The following is a 21,282-nucleotide window of genomic DNA, read 5'->3' on the forward strand; positions in this document are numbered from 1 at the left end:
TGTATAACTGCTTGGATGAAGTATGAGGAATTCTCTCTGGCCCTCGACTGGCTTTAGTTTATTTCTTTCTTTCTCTCTCTCTCTCTCTCTCTCTCTCTCTCTCTCTCTCTCTCTCTCTCTCTCTCTCTCTCTCTCTCTCTCTCTCGCGCGAATGTGTTGACCTATCGAGATTTTATTTGTTGATGTACTTTTACTCTTTTCTAATATATATCTATTAATTTTTGTTCCGCCATATGCAGAAGAAAGGCCAGTTCCTGCAAGTTACAGTAGATACAATAGAGTTAGATACTGCATTTGGGCTAGACCGTTTGTTTAATGAAGGTAAATAAAATTAGCTGTAAAAAGAAAATTTCATTATTGATTCAGAATCAAAGGGGGGAGTGTGATGGAAAGTGTTTACTGAAATGATTCATAATCAATGACGTGTGATGATTCATAAACAATGACGACTATTAATGATATTACTTTTTGTTCTATGCGATGATAATGTGTACTGTGAACATTTTACCCTCAGTGAGCTTTTCTGAAATGCTGAGTAAGAGTTTTCTCTATCTGGCGCCAGCAGTGTGTGTCTATGTGTGTGTGTATGTGTGTTGAGGAATGCACGTCACAGCTGTTGTGTCTACAAGCCCTGGCGCCAGGGCCATCTTCCTCTCCTGCTTGCAGTATTTTGAGGACCAGCCTGAGATGCTCACTAAGGGATTATGTCATATCACATGTCAGAAGAAGTTGACGTGTCACAATGGTGGCACTGTGCCCATAATTGGGAAAGCAAGATAGTAAGGGTGGGGTATAAAGAGAGCTTGGCACTCTTGCAAGGCAGGAGATCACTCTGTATTCATACGTGTGTCTTCTCAATAAATCTTGTTACTCATTCTGATCAAGACTCAGAGACTCTGAAAATTTCTTTCTTCCTGTCATTATTTTCCACCACAATGTTTATGTATTTTTTCCATAATATGGACAGACTACATTTTACAGTACATTTCATGTAGGGGATTTCTAAGAACTAAGACTATTAACAACAAATTATAATTATAAATATATAATTATAAAATCCTAAAACAAACATCTTATTCTATGAACCTCGTAATTTATGGATGCGGTTCTTGGTATTTTAAAGCTTCTTACTTGAGTTTCTGAAGTTGACATTGAGGATTCTTTAACACAGCACTGAACTGCTTCACTCCTGCAGTCAACAGTTTATTCTCACTTAGATTCAGATCTATCAGGTGTGAAGGATTTGAACAAAGAGCTGCTGATAGTGCAGTACAGCCTTCCTCTGAAATGTTGTTGTTTTTCAGCCTGAAATTAGAACACAGTAGTAGAATATATTACTGATGAAGATCTTTAAAGAGTGATATAGATGGGGAAAGACCCTTTATTTCAATTCAGTATCTTCAATAGATTTACCTAGAAAGATTATTTCCCCTTTATTGTAAAATTGATAAAACACAACAGATATAAGTAGTTCATTAAATGTTTAAATATATATATTTTTTGCATGGAAAATGCTACATTTAAAATTACTGAAATAATCAATACTCCATACTTAAGTTTCTTGGGTCTGCAGTGTGAATCCTCTAGTAGATCAGAGAGCTGCTTCACTGCTGAGTCTCCTCGTATTTTCTCACTGAGATCCAGCTCTCTCAGCAGTAAAGGGTTTGTTCCCAGAACTTCAGTCAGAGAAGCAAATGCCTCCTCTGCAGCAGAGCTTTTTAATAGCCTGTAGAGTGTAAATACTGCTAATAAATCACTTGAATTTTAATATCTCATTTTAGCATTTCTACAAATGTTCCAGTACAAAAGTTCTTAATGTTAAATATGTCAAGCATTTCACACAAGACATTCCTAAATTAAAATAATATTACTTCATTAAATTACATATTTTCAAATGCAACAGGTTAATCGTATGTGAAACACAATATTGTGTGTTGGATTCGTGACATGAAGCTGTTTGATGCAACATGGGCGTGGCACATGGAGTCTGGGTGATGCAGTGCAGTGAAAAGTTGGGGCAAGCCAAACTTTTGCAACAGAATCAATTCAATGTGATGCATTTATCCAATCAGAGGGTCTTTGTCTGACACTTGTCCTAAGTGCAACATACAAATCTTTTGGTTTCCTGTCCTTTCTGAGCCGTCCCTGTCAAATTACCGGCAATCAGATCAACACAATACAGCATGAAGAAACATTTCACAGATAGTTGGGGTCTCTGGTTTATAAAATATCATTTTTTCAATAACTCACTAGATAGTGTAATGATGCTCAACCAAAAATTAAAATGCAAACGATTATAGTAAATATAGTTTACATCTCCCATTTATTGAATACACATGTGATTTAATTGAACAGCACAGGGAACACTTTTGTTAACGCTTACATGTGGCATGCTGAAGAGAGTGGAGTGAGGAGTGTGTTCATGACTGTTCGGGCCCTATTTTAGCGATCTATAGCGCATTAGGTAATTGCACTTTGTCTGCTGGATTTAGGGGTGTGTCCTTTCTCTTTGGTATCGTTAAGGCGCAAAAATGACACCTTGCGCAGCTCCAACAGCGCAAAAGGCGTGTACTAATTCTCCTAATTATTCCTGGGTGTGTTTTGGGCATACCGTGAAATAAACCAATCAGTATGTCAGTATTCATTCCCTTTAAGATGCAGGTATGCTCTGATTTTTGCACATTAGTATTGAAGGTGTGGTTATCTTCAATCAGAGCGCTGCTCTTTGTGCCTCACAGCACAGGATACTGACTGCGCGATCACACTATGAAGGTACACCAGCAGTTCATTTAAGAATAGAGCAATATTATTTTATTTTTTATTCTGTTTATTGTGTATGTAAAAGCTGTGTTTGCGACACTGAATATCAATCAATCAATTAACCATTATTTTCACTCAGGAATACATTGAGGGTGACCCTCATTTACAATTCCGACTAGCATTTACAGTTTAAAAGGGATTGAAAATATAAAAAAAAAGAAATTAGAAATAATAAGAATTAATAAGGAACAAAACAGTAAAAAAAAAAATATATATATATACATATACAAATTTTAAACCGATATTTGAAATAGATGAATAAAATATATACGTAAAAAGATTATTTTTTTTTTAATTTAAATAAGACCATAAACAAACAAACAAACAAATAAGTAAATAAATAAAATAATAAAGATAAACTAGTAAAAAAAAAATTAAAACCATCACAGGCTTTCTGATGGTGTGCAGAATAACTGACATTAGTTTTACTTTCAAATAATTGAAACAGCTCGCCAAAACCTCAACCTATCCTTTATACTTGACAATATTTGATTAACTGTACAGGTCCTTACTCACCTTAAGTTTATTTAACTAAACTGAGTTTTATATTATAATTAATAATATAATAATAATATAATCCGCGCTGTGAAAGAGAGAAAGGGACGCAGTGCATTTTGCCTGATTTTATTTTGGTTAAATATCAGTAAAGATGGTGGTTACAGTGTGTTTTATACCATTGATTTTCTGTTTAAACTACTCTTGATCTGACGTTATTTATTTAAAAAACTGCACTCTGCCATGCTGTGCGGCATTTTACAGTACTGGACAAGATTTTTATTAATTACTATATGAATTAATATATTTTATATTTTAATAAATGTGCCCTGGTGATAAGAAAGGAACACTAACATATAGCTTTATAGATCTGTGCATTTCACATTTTTTGAAGTTTTGTATAATTTATGGGAAGCATGAGGCGAGAGCACAGTGGCAATGTGCTTTGATGTTTTTTATAAAAAAATATAAAAAATAAAGTGAAATCCAGCTAAATAATAGCTAGGTGAAATAAAATAAATGTATGTTAAGTCAAAGTGCTTTTCTCTTTTTGTTTTTTATTTCCTAAACTGCAGGGATTGAAAGAGAGAATGAGTGGGAATGAGCATCTGTCCAATTCAGTAGAATGCACATATCTGTTATATTAAGCTACAATTATTAGGTCTGTGTACTGAAAAAAAAATCCTTATAAAAGTCAGAAATAAATATAACTAATAATAACTTATAGTTACTGTGCACATTTTTAAGAATATTTTATTTTATAGTTGATTGCTGAAGGTTCTGGATGAGGTGTTTTTTCACTGGGGTAAAGAAGTGATGGTATGGGGTATTTTGGAGCGCAGTGTTCGTGGTGATCAGTGATCAAATTCTGGTTGTGCTGCTGACTGTTGACTTTTGTCAGGGTTTAACTGGATCAGTCGCACAGGTCTATTTTTCGCCGCCAAGATAGAAACTCGCCAGAAATTTACCCGAACACCTCACTTCCAGACCACCATGCCCATCAATGTTTATATATTCCTAAAATCCAACACTATTTTAAGGACACATGCATAAGGCGTGAAAATAGACTGTTGACGAGGTGTAAGATGCCATTGCGACATGCCTAGCGCATGGTGCACGACAGGTCCCTTCATGTGTAAATGCAACGTAATTAGTAAACAATATCCTATTTATTATCAACCATATTCTGCACACTGAATTAGTGGAAGCATTATTGTGTGAACTTCCCAAATATGGCTGTTAGACTGTCTTTCAGGCCTTTGAAGTTAACACTTTGATGTGCAACATATGCACACCCCTTTTATTGCACACATGGGTCAAAAATGACCTGCATTAATTGTCTATGTTAATTAATGCATGGTTGAAGGTTTCTTTAGCACAAATCTTCATTTTTATTTTCCTTTACTTCATAAAGTAGCAGTTTTTGTATTTCCACATCAAGTTACAAACACTTTTGTTTAAAAAAATGGTTTACCTTATTTTCTTGAGTTTACTGGCTGCATCGTTTTGTAAATTAGTGAGCAGCTCCACTCCTGTTTCTCCAGGGTCATTTCCTCTGAGGTCCATCTCATTTAGCAGAGAGGAGGGGTTTGATTTTATAGCTGAAGCCAAAGCAGCATATCCTTCTTCTGTTATACTGCAGAATGAGAGTCTAGAGAAACAACATACATTGTCTCTATTAAAACAACACACGCTTGCCTTTAATTTTAATGGTCAATCTGCTTTAAAAGCACACTTTTCTTCACCTGATGAATTAGACTGCAGTGAGCCCACACGTATATTCCTTATTTGCATAACAACAAAACATTCATATACTTTATGATAGACAGACAGACAGATAGATAGATAGATACTTTATTTATTATTTTTTTTAGATAGATAGATAGATAGATAGATAGATAGATAGATAGATATGTTTACTTTATGTAGCAAAGAGTAAATAATATAAATCTTAATTTTTTAAAGAAGAGACTATACAGTGATACAATTAATAATTACTTCAACTGCTGCAGTTTACAGTCTGTTTTATTCAGGAAGGAACACAGCTGCTTCACTCCAGAGTTTCCTAGTTTATTCTCACTCAGATCCAGATCTATCAGGTGTGAAGGATTGGAGTAAAGAGCTGATGATAGAGCAGCACAGCCATCCTCTGCAATGTTGTTGTTATTCAGCCTGAAAACAGAAATAATGAACAAAAGATTAATGAACTTGTACAGTGAGTATTAGTTCTGTGAAGATTAGTGTTGCAGTCTTCAATTAGACATGATTCCTTTCAGACAGCTTCCTTTTGCGTCCACAGTTAATCCTGTTGGATGTGGTTGGTCCTTCTTGGTGGTATGCTGACATTACCCTGGATACCGTGGCTCTTGATTCATCACAAAGAATTGCTGTCTTGGTCACAGATGCACCAGCAAGACATGCACCAACAATTTGTCCTCTTTAGAACTCTGGTATGTCACCCATAATGGGTGTGCATTGCAATATTTTGAGCAAAGCTGTGCTTTTACCCTGCTAATTGAACCTTCACACTCTGCTCTTACTGGTGCAATGTGCAATTAATGAAGATCAACCACCAGGCTGCTCCAATTTAGCCATGAAACATCCCAAACTAAAATGTAGTGTGTATGTAACTAAAGTGTAAAATCACTCCTGCCAAGTAATAAAATCTTTTAACATTTTTCAATAATTTGAAAGATTATACATTTACAATGACTGAAAGAAAACACACTCCATACTTAAGTTTCTTGATTCTGCAGTGTAAATCCTTCAGTAGAGCAGAAAGCTGCTTCATGCCTGAATCTCCTTGTATTTTTCCTCTCAGATTCAGTTCTCTCAGCAGTAATAGGTTTTCTCCCAGATCTTTAGACTTGCAGATTTCCTCTGCATCAGAGCTGTTCAGCAGCCTGAAAAAAAGAATACTCAGATTGATGACAGATTTATCCAATATCACCACATTTCTTTCTTTTTTAAAATGTTCAAAATACTACACCTCCCCTCATATTAGTATCCTCATTTCAAGCAAATATATGTTTCATTTAATTAAAAAGGTAACTAATCTGTTGACTTTTACAAGGTCTGCATTAAGATGTCAAGATGAGACTTAAATTGTTGTCCAAATTGAAAAAAGACAAAGCACACATTGTGTTACTTCAGGAAACGCATCTGAACAAAGCAGAGCATGTTAAGCTGAAGTCAATGGGTTTTAAGCATTTGTATTTTTCCTCATATAAGGCAGGACATAGAAGAGGAGTAGCAATTCTGGTGTCAAATGCACTGTCATTTGAACATATATCAGATGTTACAGATGAGGATGGGCGGTATGTAATGGTTACAGGCACAATAGAGGGATCAGTAATAACACTTTTAAATGTGTACACTCCTCCAGGAAGGTTATTTGATTTGATGGCTAGTTCCCAGGGTACACTGATTTGTGGGGGGGATTTAAATATTCGTCTGAATCCAAATCTAGATTTTTCTGGAGTAAGCATTAAACAAAACTCTACATGTAAGAAAATAAATATGATAATGAAATAATTAGGATTAATGGATATATGGAGAGAAACATATCCATCTAATAGAGATCATACACATTAATCTTCACCACACTCAACATACTCAAGAATAGACTATTTTCTTCTGTTTAGTCGGGATAAGTACAAGGTTAGGGATTGCAATATTGGTACAATAGATTTGTCTGATCATGCCCCGGTTTATTTATCATTAATCTTGGATAGGAAACGTAGATCAACATTATGGAAGCTGAACTCAACTATTTTAAATAATCCTCAGACAGTCCAGGGTTTAAAAATGGACATAAAAGAGTACCTAGCACAAAATGACAATGGAGACGTCTCACCGCCTAATTTATGGGACACTATGAAAGCAGTCATGAGGGGAAAAATCATAAAGATAACTTCTATTAGGAAAAAAATTAAGGTCTCAGATATTAGAACAAATGCAGGCACAATAAAAAAAAATACAGACAAATGAGTTACAAAACATCCCAGACAAAACTGAAGCAGGAAATAAATACATTAAAACATGAAATTAATGAGATATATAATGTGGAAATGCAGCAGAAACTCTTGTTCTTAAAACAAAGACATTATGAAGAGTGGCGGGGGGGGGGGGGAGATCTGCAAAACTCTTGGCTTATAGACTGCGAAAACAGCAAGCAGATAACACTATTTACAAAATTAGAAACCCAAAAACTAAAATCATTGAATCTAAATTGAAGAAAATACAAGAAAGTTTTAATACATATTATAAAGATTTATACTCCCAACCCACTACGTCAAATGGCCTACAGATTGATACATTTCTAGATACTTTGGATTTACCAGTAGTAACAGACTCACAAAATGAAACACTTCTAGAGGAGATTTCAGTTGAGGAGTTAAATCTGGCCATTTCTAGATTGAAACCGGGGAAATGGCCAGGAACAGATAGATATACCTCTAAGTGGTATAAATCACTCAAAGAGGAACTTGCTCCAGTATTGTTATCAGCTATGAACTAGATTTTAGAAAAGGGTGAAATCCCTCCTTTGTGGAAGGAAAGAATTATTTCAGTTATACCCAAAGAAGGAAATGTCAAATCAGAATGTGGTAACTATAGGCCAATCAGTGTACTTAATTTAGATTATAAACTATTTACATCTATTCTAGCAAGACTAATTGAGCAGTTTTTGCCTAACCTTATCCATTTGGACCAGACTGGATTTATACAGCAACGACAAACACAGGATAACACAAGAAGAACCCTACAAATAATGCGATACATTAAATAAAATAAACTTGAAGCAGTGCTAGTGAGTTTAGATGCAGAGAAGGCGTTTGATTCGGTTAAATGTTTTTTTTTTATATAAAGTTTAAAAAAATTGGCTTCCATCTGACGTTTATAAAAATAGTACAGACAATATATAATAAACCCAGTGCAAGAACTTAAATAAACAGGGACCTTTCAGACTCATTTGTGCTAGAACGTGGAACAAGACAAGGTTGCCCAATTTCTCCCTTGTTATTGTGTGAACCTCTAAATCAAGCAATAAGACAAAAATCAAGATATTAAAGGAATTTATGTTTATGGTGTTAAGCAAAAGCTTGCACTATTTGCGGATGATGTCTTAGTATACTTAGGGCAGCCCACTCATTCGTTTGGGAGACTGATGACTATGCTGGAAGAATTTGGGCTTCTTTCAGGATATAAACTTAATATACCAAAAACTCTATGTGACACATATCCATTTAAATGGCAGGCAAATAATATAAGGTATTTAGGAGTGCTTTTACCAAAGGATTTGTCTGAGCTGCTTCAAGTAAATTACGGTCCCTTAAATATTAAAATCAGCAGATCAAATGTTAAAAGCAGATATGCAAAGATGCAATTTAATTCCATGCCTAACTCTAATTAAGAGGGTAGAGACAGTCAAAATGAATATACTACCTCAATTACTTTCAGGTATTTTGTATTACTTTATCTTTTCCAGAGCCTACCAATAGAAATATCAGATCATTTAGAGAGTGGAATAAATGGATTTCTTGATTTGTTTGGCAGGGAAGGAAACCTCAAATAAAATATACCACATTACAGCTGGGAAAAGTCACCCTCCCCTGATTTAGAGATTATTTTTATGTTTCTCAGCTAAGGCCTTTAATGTTGCAATGGCACCAAATTTTCCATTGGAAGCTATGATAGCCGATAGAGTATTCATGAAACAACTTTTGGATACAGAGAATCCCTGGATTGGCTTAACTTTAAAGATTTGGGAAAGGATAATTACTTTAAGTGATACACATGGTTCTATAAAATTGTTGAGATGGTGTGCCCATGACAGTGACTTCTCCCCCAATATAGTGGATAGTGGCTTTAAAATGTGGGCTAAGAGGGGTCTAAAAACATATATTACTTTTTTACAAAAGGGAGTATTTCAATCATTTCAGTCTTTAAAATAAAAATATGGATTGGAAATGAAGGATTTTTATAGATATCTTCAAGTACGATCCTATTTTAATAAATTAATTAAACAGGCCGACCCACAAACGCATGAGAAAGGAAATCTTAAGTTTATTTGCTCAACTATTACATCAAGTGTCTGTCCTGGGCCCATCTCTAGGCTTTGTAAAGAATTCAACTCTCTTAGGGATGACAAAACACTTTACATTAAGGAAAAATGGGAAAAATGGGATGTCACTGTCAGAGGAGGATTGGAGAAAAATATGTCAAATGCAGTGGGCAACAACAAGTTCCTTAACCTGGAAAAACATCCTTATATTTTTTGTAACTCCTGTGCAGAAAATATATCAGGGTTCTGGGTCTAGTTGCTGGAGATTATGTGGCACAGACGGTGCAGGTCATTTTCATATTTGTTGGGATTGTACTGTATTGTCTGGATATTGGAGGGCTATTTATTCAGTTAAACATACCCTTTGATTTTGATTTGCTTTACCTGGGGCATCTCTCTTTGGACATGTGTTCAAATGATAAAAATTACTGAGTATCCTGCTTGCTGCAAGTAAAAAGGTAATCACTCGGAAGTGGTTATCTACTACGCCTCTTCAAATTCAAGAGTGGTATGATGTTGTTTATGACAAAACTTACTTATTCATTAAGAATCCAAATTGATCAATTCAATTGGATCTGGTCTAAATGGCTAGTTTATATAAGACCTGACTTGAATCTTTCCTTTTCTTTTCTTAGTATTGAAATTTACCCATTTTTATTGTAAATAGTTATTTGCCTTAAAATAAATAAATTAAAAATAAATAGGTAAAAAAAATGGTGATTTACATCCTAGGGAAGTCAGATTACACTGTTAAATTGTATTACCATTGTTATTTTATTTTGTACAACATTGTCATTGTTCGAGATGTATGGTCACTGAGAGCATAATGAAAGTTTTTGAACTATCTGTTTCACTTTGATGGACTTCTCCAATAAAAATAAATAAATAAATAAAAATAAAAAGGTAACTAGATGTTTGTAGTGTAGCAACCTTATTGATCTTATGTAACAAGATGAATCAATGATCTTCTTCACTCCTGTCTCTCCTGGGTCATTTCCTCTGAGATCCAGCTCTATCAGGGGTAATGCAGGGTTTTTCAGAGCTGAAGCCAGAAATGCATATCCTTCTTCTGTTACACTGCAGAACGAAAGTCTAGAGAGAAACATATTCTGACTTTATTATAAGAGCATGACAAATATGATATGCTGTAAACAGTGTGAATTTTTTTCTTTTTGTGTTGTATGTTTTCTCACTCTGCCAAAAGTATTTAATCGTTAACAATAAAATTACAACTCACTTCAGCCTCTGCAGTTTGCGGTACTGATTGTTCAGTAGATCACAAAGATGCTTCACTCCAGAGTTCCCAACAACATTCTCACTCAGATCAAGCTCTATTAGATGTGATGGATTAGAACAAAGAGCTGCTGATAGAGCAGCACATCCTTCCTCTGTAAAATTGCTGTTTTTCAGCCTGCACACAAAGAATAACAATACAGAAATAAACTTCAAACAATATTTACAAGGAGAACTAAAAATATTCATCAATAATAAAAGTTCAAATTTCTTGCATTAATGTTTAAAATAACGTGTACTGAAATAATCACAGAATTACAGTAATGCAACTCAAAGGACAAAATACCTCTGAACAATGCTAATGAAAGGTTATGTGTACCTCTTTTAAAAATGGAATACTTAAATTAATTCATACTTGAGTTTTGTGGTTCTGCAGTGTAAATCTTCCAGTAGATCAGAGAGCTGCTTCACTGCTGAGTCTCCTCTTATTTTTCCACTCAGATCCAGTTCTCTCAGCAGTAAAGGGTTTGTTCCGAGAACGTTAGTTAGAGAAGCACAGAACTCCTCTACTGCAGAGCTTTTCAACAACCTGCAGATATTTCAAAAACAGTCCAGAAACCATTACAATACTGTTTGTATGTATGTGGACACCCCTGCTGATTATTACATTTCACATTAGTGTAGTTTAAAGAACAGACAGACAAAAATGGACAGAAGAATAGGGTGTGTAAAATATAAAAACAGTATTTTCTGAAGTATCTACCTCAGTTTGCTCAGATTATGTTGTGAATCCTCAAGAATTTCATTCAATATCTTCACTCCTGTCTCTCCAGGATCATTTCCTCTGAGGACCAGCTCTTTCAATGAGGTGTTCAATTTCACAGCAGATTCCAGATGAGTGTATCCTTGTTCTGATATATTGCAGAATGAAAGACTAAGAGAGAAAATGTTATCAAAAGTTTTGGTCTATAAACCTTTTCAACAAGAACAACTCAAAAACTGTTAAAACACAAAAATCTACAACTTGTATTGCATAAGGGAACCATATTTAACAACACCCACAATTATTACGTGACATCAAATAGACACTTTGTTCTAACTAATACTAAAACATAATATGTCTATCAGATGTTTAAACAGAATATATTGAATTAGCTCACTCCAGTTTCTTTAGTCCACAATCAGGATTTTCCAATATGCCACAGATCTGCTTCACTCCCGAGTTTCCTAGTTTATTCTCACTCAGATCCAGCTCAGTCAGGTGTGAGGGATTTGAACTAATAGCTGACGAAAGAGCAGAAGAGCCTTCCTCTGTAATGTTGCTGTTACTTAGCCTGCAATTAGAGTGTAATAACAAGAAAATATGAGTTTTTTTAAATACTAGATGCTACTGCAGTTTAGATTTTTTCTATGACATGATACAAACAATATTATGCAAATATTAGACACAATTTCTATTCATTTATCAGCCTTCAACTATGAATATTCAAAAATTCATTCATGTTTCCCTTATAAAATAATCTAGCAATCAGAAAATCCCTGTGCTTGAACTCCAGTGTTGATTTCCACCACATAAAAAAGTCAGCAAAATCACAGAAATGTATTTGTTAACATTTAAAAATAAAAAATGAAATAGTGCATGAGATTATCTAAATTGCAGACAAATATATATTGCAGCCAATTTTTACTACATACAGTGTTGGGATTGGTGAAATAATGATTCTGTCAGGGCCAGACAGGAATGAGACTGGTGCAGATACAATAAAATAACTTTTATTAAAGTTATAGAGTAGACAGGGGTAGTCAACAGAAACAGGGTCAGTACCAAAAATGCACAGTGTAGAGAAACCATACCATAACCGGAGGACAGTCCAGAGTTCATACACGGGTAGGCAGTATCACAGGGTAGGCAAAAATCCAGAGTACAATAAACAGTCCAGGTCATACACGATAATCCAACACAAGGGAGCAGGCAAAAATCAAAGTCGGTAGAAAACAAAAACAAGATCATACACGGAGAATAGCAAGGGCAAGAGAAACGCTTTGTATTGTAGGATTTACCAAACAGATACTCGGCGAGGTGTGAGCGTGAGCATGGTCCTTAAATACACTGAGTAATCAGTACTCGGGACTTCCTGGTGGCGTCATGTGACGTGTCATGTGATCGGGAGTGTGTGTTGTGTCATGGAGTGGTGCGTTCTGGGTATTGTAGTTGTTACTGTGAGAATCGCAGATAGAGCTGGATGTGGGAGACACAGATGTGCTTTCAGCACCAGACATGACAGTACCCTACCCCTGAGGGACCGGAGCGGAGGCAGAACGGGGCCGACCCCGGCGACGACCACCCAGCGGACAGGGAGTACCGGCGGGAGGTGCAGGTGTCGGAGCGGAGGTGCCAGACAGACGGGGCTCACCAGAGCGAGAAACCCGACGAGTTGGAGCAGAGGAGGTCGGAGGACGCTTGGGACGTCCACGGGGCCTAGGAGCAGGCTTACCAGGAAAACGAGCATGAAACTCCACGAGCAAGGCAGGGTCCAGCACGTCTTTGGCAGCCACCCAACAACGCTCCTCCGGACCATACCCCTCCCAATCGATAAGGTATTGGAGTACACCCCCACGTCTGCGTGAATCCAGCACCTCCCGGACAGCATACGTGGACGACCCCTCCCCCTCCACAGCCGCGGGTGGAACATCAGCCGGTGCAGCGTCAGCGAGCGGACCCGGGACCATAGGCTTGAGGAGAGATACATGAAAAGAATTATTAATACGATGCTGAGGGGGTAACTCCACCTTGTAAGTAACTTCATTAATACGTGACAAAATCTTAAGAGGACCAATAAACTTAGGCAGGAGTTTTCTACAACTACCCTCAAACCTAAAGTCCCGGGTAGAAAGCCACACCCGATCTCCTGGTTGGTAGTCTGGGCTGTCACTACGGTGCTTGTCAGCACGCTCCTTGTACACGCGCAGTACCTCAGAGACTTTACGATGCGTGTCTTCCCACACCTGCTCACTGCGCTTCATCCATTCATCCACAGCCGGCACATCAGTGGACACTGCTGTCCAGGGAGCTAGAGGAGGCTGAAAACCCAGAACACACTGAAAGAGGGTGAGGCCAGAGGTAGTGTTAACTAGGGAGTTTTGTGCAATTTCAGCCCAAACGAGGTATTGTGACCAATCAGTAGGATGTTTGAAGCAGTATGTGCGGAGGAATTTCCCGAGTTCCTGATTAACCCTCTCACATTGACCATTACATGTAAGGTGGAACCCAGAAGTGAGACTGACATGTACACCGAGATGTTCAAAAAATGCCTTCCACACACGAGAGGTAAATTGAGGACCACGGTCAGACAAAATATCTTCGGGGATACCAAAGTGTCTAAATACATGCATATAAATAGCTTGAGCAGTTTGGAAGGCAGTAGGCAGAGCTGGGAATGGAATAAATTTAACCCCTCTAGAGAAACGATCAACAACAGTGAGAACTGTAGTATAACCCTCAGATACAGGCAGACCAGTAACAAAATCAACAGCAATATGCGACCAAGGTCTCTCAGGTACAGGGAGAGGTAGTAGCTTACCGGCTGGAAGGGTTTTAGGCATTTTACATTGCGCACAGACAGAGCAGGAGGTAACGAATGAGTGAACATCAGCACGCATAGAATCCCACCAGTAACGGGCAGAGAGTAATTGTAACGTGCGTGTGACACCAGGATGACCAGAGGTTAAAGCGGAATGAGCCCAGGTGATGAGCCTGTCTCGAAACTGGACGGGTACGAACGTTTTACCCTGAGGACAGTCCTCAGAATTGGGCTGATTAGCGTTACTTTGGCGAATCTGATCGTCTAACTCCCATTGAATGGCTGCGATCTGAACAGAGGGAGGAAGAATGCGTTCAGCCTCCTGGGGCTGGGATGCGCTGTCCACAGTGCTGTAAACCCTGGACAGCGCATCAGCTTTAGTATTACGGTTTCCCGGACGGAACGAGATCGAGAAGTTAAATCGAGAGAAAAAAAGAGACCAACGTGCTTGTCTCGGATTAAGTCGTTTAGCCGTGCGGAGGTATTCCAAATTCTTGTGATCAGTATACACAGTAAACGGATGAACGGACGCCTCCAGCCAGTGACGCCATTCTTCTAGAGCTAATTTCACAGCAAGAAGTTCCCTATCCCCTATCCCATAGTTACGCTCCGCAGGGGAAAGCTTGCGTGAGAAGAAGGCTACAGGAAACAATTTGGGTGGCGACCCACTACGCTGAGAGAGAACCGCGCCAACACCCGATTCGGAAACGTCCACTTCCACTACGAAGGGAAACTCGGGATTAGGGTGCCTAAGTACAGGGGCTGAAGTGAACGCAGCTTTCAGCTCACTGAAAGCGCGATCCGCTTCGGTTGACCACTTCAGGATTTTAGCAGCCCCCTTAGTGAGAGCAGTAAGGGGCGCAGCAATGGAGCTAAAGTTACGGATGAACCGCCTATAAAAATTAGCGAAGCCAAGGAATCGCTGGAGTTCTTTAATGGTCTGGGGCACAGGCCAACTAGTAACGGCAGTTACTTTCTTATCGTCCATAAGGACACCGGAGGAACTGATAACATAGCCGAGAAATGTGACCCTTTGAGTGTGGAACTCACATTTCTCGGCTTTGGCAAACAGGCTATGTTCTCTAAGGCGCTGGAGAACTTGGCGGACATGCTGGATTTGTGTGGGAAGATCTGGGGAGTAGATAAGGATGTCGTCTATGAAAAGGACAACGGAGTGATTAATTAAATCGCGGAATATGTCATTCATAAGTATACGGCATTACGCAATTGTTCTAAGGCTGCTGGAATTAACGGAAGCGGGTAAGCGAATTTTTTAGTGATGTCGTTTAAGCCTCTGTAATCTATGCAGGGTCTCAAACCCCCATCCTTCTTCTTCACGAAGAAGAAACCGGAACCAGCGAATGAAACCCTGCGCAAGAGCTTCACTAACATACTCTTCCATAGCCTTCTCCTCATCACGAGACAGTGGGTACACACGGGCTTTGGGCAGTACAGAACCCTCTATTAAATCAATAGAGCAATCATAGGGGCGATGCGGAGGTAACCGGGTAGCTTTAGCTTTACTAAAAACATCAGAAAAATCATGGTACTCGGAAGGAATAGCAGGGGAATCTACAGAATTAGGGCTTTCAACAGAGGTAGATTGCAAAGAGAGTGAATTTAAAAATAAACAGTTCTCACGACAGAAAGGAGACCAGGCAGTGATGTCTCCCAGGCTCCATGAAATGACGGGGTCCTGTGTCTTTAGCCATGGCGCTCCCAAAACCAGTGGCTGTTCTGTGCGTGGGAGCACATAGAGAGAGAGCTGTTCCACATGTAGAGCGCTGGCTTGAAGGGTGAGAGGAAGAGTCTGCAGGGTCACAGGTTTGGAGCGTACAGTCTTTCCATCGATGGCATGGATGGAGATCGACTTGGGGAGAACTTTCGTGGGTATGGCGTGCTCCTCCACCAGGTCCAGGCTGATAAAGTTCCCCTCCGACCCAGAATCTACAAGCGCTGAGACACAAAACACATCCGTTGGAGTGGTAATAATAACAGGCAACATGAAACATTTTTCTTTAAGTTCAGAAACAGGGGTACATACTACGTTAGCGCGTGGAGTACTCTCTACGCGCTGTCCCAGAGCAGACGCTTGAGCAGAATTGGGCCGGAGTTCACAGTTAGCCCTCAGATGACCTGAACCACCACAATAGAGGCACAGGTGAAGGCGCATGCGACGCTGCCTCTCAGCGACGGATAGTCTGGATCGTGTGATATCCATGGGTTCAGAGATGGGTGCAAGCGCAAATTCCGGAACTGGATTCCCGGACTGGAGTAGTGCAGGGCGAACCGCAGGAGTGTGGCTAACAGCTTTGGGCTTACGGGAAAGGAGCTGATCCAGACGGATAGACAGAGCGATCAGCTGATCCAGGGTGAGTGAGTCGTCCTTGCATGCAAGTTCTCTTTGAATCTCGGGGTTAAGTCCGTGTCGAAACATGGAGATGAGATGCCACAGATAGTTTACCTTGCTTCAAGGTAATCAGAAGCTCTCCACTAGATTGCCCATAGCGTGTATGATCAAAAACGCTGCGAAAAATAGACAAAAAAGTGTCGTAGCTGGATTCAGAAATGTTCTCCCAAATAGCTGTAGCCCAGTCCAAAGCCTTGCCAGACAACCGAGAAATTATAAACCCGATTTTAGCTTCATCAGAAGCAGGAGGTGAGTTGCTGAAAAACACGGAGCACTGGAGCAGAAATCCATTACACTTCTCAGTGTTACCGTCATAGACTTCGGGTTTACACACAGCGAAAAAGGGAGTAGTGGTTTTGTTAGGGCTGGCTACAGGGCTAACCACTGGGCTAGGGTTCTGGGGTGACAAACCCCGGAGGTGACTCATAATCTCGGCTAGCTGCTGCTGTTGGTTAACCTGGTGGCGTGCTAGCTCGTCAACAGCTTGAGTCACACCAGCGAGTGTTTGCTGGTGCTGACCTAAAAGCCGACCCTGGTTAGCCAAACCAGACTTAATAGACTCTGTATCCGCAGTCTCTGTCATTACGGCCGAGTATCTTGTCAGGGCCAGACAGGAATGAGACTGGTGCAGATACAATAAAATAACTTTTATTAAAGTTATAGAGTAGACAGGGGTAGTCAACAGAAACAGGGTCAGTACCAAAAATAAACAGTGTAGAGAAACCATACCATAACCGGAGGACAGTCCAGAGTTCATACACGGGTAGGCAGTATCACAGGGTAGGCAAAAATCCAGAGTACAATAAACAGTCCAGGTCATACACGATAATCCAACACAAGGGAGCAGGCAAAAATCAAAGTCGGTAGAAAACAAAAACAAGATCATACACGGAGAATAGCAAGGGCAAGAGAAACGCTTTGTATTGTAGGATTTACCAAACAGATACTCGGCGAGGTGCGAGCGTGAGCATGGTCCTTAAATACACTGAGTAATCAGTACTCGGGACTTCCTGGTGGCGTCATGTGACGTGTCATGTGATCGGGAGTGTGTGTTGTGTCATGGAGTGGTGCGTTCTGGGTATTGTAGTTGTTACTGTGAGAATCGCAGATAGAGCTGGATGTGGGAGACACAGACGTGCTTTCAGCACCAGACATGACAGATCCAAATAGCACACTTGAACTTATGTTTAAAATAAGCTTGGTTAGCTTTTTAAATCTTGATTTATTTCTAATAAATATTCAAATAAAAATTCAACAGTCTGAAATGCACAGAACTGCCCACTATGAAGTAACTAATGTCGTCTTCAACAGGATGACCTGCTTCTTGCTTTCTTTAAAACTTGAAACCTCATTTAATTATTACATTTTTTTTATTATTTATCACTGAAAACTGTTTATGGAAAGGCGGGCCTATTAGGTGAATGTGTTTCTCTTTACTGCCAAAAGTATTCGCTCACCTGCACTTTGTTAAGTGAGGCTTAGATTAATCTGATCAGCCATAAAAACCCATTCCATGAAGTTCTCCTCGCTCTATCATTCTTGAGCTAAGCTAAAGGCCACATGGGGGCCTATCATACACCCTGCACATAGTGCATTGTGGGGTCTTTGCTACCTTACACTTCATCAACAGTCTATTTTCATGCATTGTGCCCACGCTGTTAAAATTGGAGTTTAGGAATAAATCTATGCCAGTGGATGTGGTGGTCTGGCAGTGAGGTGTGTTGGCAGCAGATACAAATCAAACACAATACAAAATCAAATAACATTGCTGTTCCCAGAAATTACCTGCTGCTGATTGGTTTATTTTAAATTAGGCCCAAAACGCACCCATGATTAATCAAGAGAATTAGTTCATGCCTTTAGCATGTTTGAGCATTTTTGTATACTCACGATATCAAAGACACACTGACACCCTAAATCAAGTTGTGCAATGTGCAGATTATGTCTCCTCTATGGATCACTTAACTTTCACAACTTGTTGCACAGGTGGCATCCTGTCACAGTATCACACTAGAATTTATTGAGCTCCTGAGAGCGACCCATTCTTTCACTAACGCTTCAGTCTACATGCCTAGGTGTTTGCATTTTGATTGGGACACCTGAATGCTTGGATAGTTAAGGGAATACGTTTGGCAATATAGTGTAAGTCAACTCGTCTTTTTGAAGCTTTTTTGTCTGCAGTGATTGTGATAACAGAATTTGCAATATATGCAATAGTAAATTTTGTTAAATTTCTCATTTAAAAGCTACTTTCAGAGTTCAGAGCTACTTTTCTGAGATTTTCTTATATAGCTACAGTAATGTAATAACCCCTTTGCCTCAGCTTCCCATTCAACAATGAAACACCAACACTGTAAACTGAATTTACTTTGCAAGGCAGCCCTGCTATAATTTAAATGTAAGGCTTGTGCATCAATTTAATATAGCAAAGCCTTCGACTGCTTAGCTTAAATTTGTCAACTTATGTGGTCTGACTGATGATTTGACTTTCAGAGGGCAAAAATATTTTGTTTTGTAACCTTTTTCTTGCAGGGGTCATATAATTGTTTCTTGATTTATCTTAGTGCGATATCAAGTGTATGAAATTAAAAGATAGCTAACAAAAGAAAACAGCACTTCAGAAAAAAAAATGTTTGTAAACAATATATAATTTCAGATAAATTCATCTCATCAAATTTCCTTTCATCAAAGCATACCCAAGTATCTTAATTCTGCAGTGTGAATCCTTCAGTAGATCAGAAAGCTGCTTCAGTCCGGAATCTCCTTGTATTTTCCATTTCAGATCCATTTCTCTCAGCAGTAAAGGATTTGTTCCTAGTTTTTCAGTAAGGGTAGCATAGGCTCTTTCTGCAGCATCACTTAATAGTCTAAATAAGCAAAAAAGAAACAGCTTTATTATTCTGACAATAATTTATACATGGTTTTTGAGAGATCCTGTCAACAACAAATTGACACACAGGGAGGCACCAACGACCAACTAAGCTGTGCCTGTGTAGATTTTCTGTCAGCACGAGAATAAACTAAAGTCAACTTTCAAGCTGTCTTCTGATTCCTAAATCTGGCTCCTGATTCCTAAAAGGCCAATTTTTAACATTTGAAACATAATTATTAAACAAAGCAAACGCACAAATAATAATAATAAAACTAAATGCAATGGAATGTATTAATCTACCTCAGTTTAAGTTTATAAGTTGTATCCTGTAAGAAGTCTGTCATGATTTTCACTCCTGTATCTCCAGGATCATTCCCTCTGAGATCCAGCTCTTTCAGTGGAGATGAGGGATTGAGAGCTGAGGCCAGAGAAATATATCCATTCCCTGTTATACTGCAGGATGAAAGACTAAAGAGAGAACAAAATAATATTATGCTTTAAATTATCTACAAATTTTTCAATGTCTACAGTTAACATTCATGCATAATTAAGCGTAACATTGACATCAGTTTGAACAGGTTTATTTCACAAAATGTAAAACCATTTACCAAAATACATAAATATAATAAAAGCTCTTTCAGCTTGATTTCTCAGGAATACATATTATAAATGTATTCTAACTGGTCAGTTCAATGATCACCACATTTCTGGAAACAAACAAATTTTTACAAATGTTGAAAAAAAACAACAACGTATAATTATAAATCTCACAAGGAATTATGCCTTACAATTATGTTTCTATTCTTAAAGTTTAAACGTGTATTTTCAAGGGAACACAATACAGGATTAACACGTGTTAATTAAATATATAACTGTACAACCTTAACCATTAAACCATAACATTGGGAGATAAACTCACTTCAGTGTCTCCAGTTTACAGTTTGAACTCTTCAGTCCTTCAGAGAGAAGCTCTACTCCAAAGTCTTTTATAGGATTGTAGCTCAGATCCAGCAGAGTCAGTGTAGAGGATTCTGAGTTGAGAACTTTGAGCAGAACTGAACAGCTTTTCTCTGTCAGGTTACAGTCACTGAGCCTAAAAGAACAATTTTTACACATCAGTCATTGAGTTTACTAATAAAACACATTGATCACACTGTAGCCTTTAAAATGTTTATAATGTTGCAATCCAATCCTATCGTTATGCCGATAATACTGTAGCTAAACAAATGATTTAAATATAAATAAAAACTGTCAAGTTTCAGAAGAGACTATTAATTTATGCTTTTCACATGTGCTCATAATGTGCCCCAAACATAACCACACGAGATGCAGTTTTTGTTTCCTGAGTAAAGCATTTGTTTATAATTATTAAAGCTGCGTATTATCAAGAACTTGGCAATATGATACAGATCACAATATAAGCTTTATTACACAATATATTGTAACAATGTATTGTAATGTGTTAACATAGTCAAAGTAATATATTGCAATTGTTTCAATAAATCCTATTTCTAAAAAAGTTTATAAAAACATTACATTTTTTTCTAATCAATGGGATTTAAGAATACAGAGCCATATTGCCCACCCCTAATACACAGTATGGCAAAACAAAATGTCATGATCTGATAAATATTTCAATTAATGCATAAAAAGCAAATTAACATGTAGTAACCTCCTTATTGTTGATGACATTTCTCCTTGACATGCTTCTCTGCACCACAGTTTAAAATTTCAAATCAAGTCAATCCAACATTATTGAAGTGCACATCCTAGACTTTAATTCAAGTGTGTGTGTGTGTGTGTGTGT

The 21,282-nt window shown here is 38.2% G+C and overlaps 1 protein-coding gene across 1 annotated transcript in view; it reads right to left on the bottom strand.

Moving 5' to 3' along the window:
• Positions 1 to 21,282, bottom strand: part of LOC103032132 (uncharacterized) — a 214,680-nt gene that overhangs the window by 95,271 nt on the left and 98,127 nt on the right. Inside the window, exons 26-32 of the mRNA XM_049466411.1 lie at positions 20,395 to 20,568; positions 19,776 to 19,943; positions 6,051 to 6,218; positions 5,314 to 5,487; positions 4,790 to 4,966; positions 1,553 to 1,726; positions 1,132 to 1,305 (exon numbers count right to left, since the gene is read on the bottom strand). Coding sequence (XP_049322368.1) covers positions 1,132 to 1,305; positions 1,553 to 1,726; positions 4,790 to 4,966; positions 5,314 to 5,487; positions 6,051 to 6,218; positions 19,776 to 19,943; positions 20,395 to 20,568 — 1,209 coding nt within the window. The remainder of the gene's footprint in view (positions 1 to 1,131; positions 1,306 to 1,552; positions 1,727 to 4,789; positions 4,967 to 5,313; positions 5,488 to 6,050; positions 6,219 to 19,775; positions 19,944 to 20,394; positions 20,569 to 21,282) is intronic.

The sequence above is a fragment of the Astyanax mexicanus genome, chromosome 17, assembly GCF_023375975.1.
Source record: "Astyanax mexicanus isolate ESR-SI-001 chromosome 17, AstMex3_surface, whole genome shotgun sequence".
In the NCBI taxonomy this organism is placed as follows: Eukaryota; Metazoa; Chordata; class Actinopteri; order Characiformes; family Acestrorhamphidae; genus Astyanax; species Astyanax mexicanus.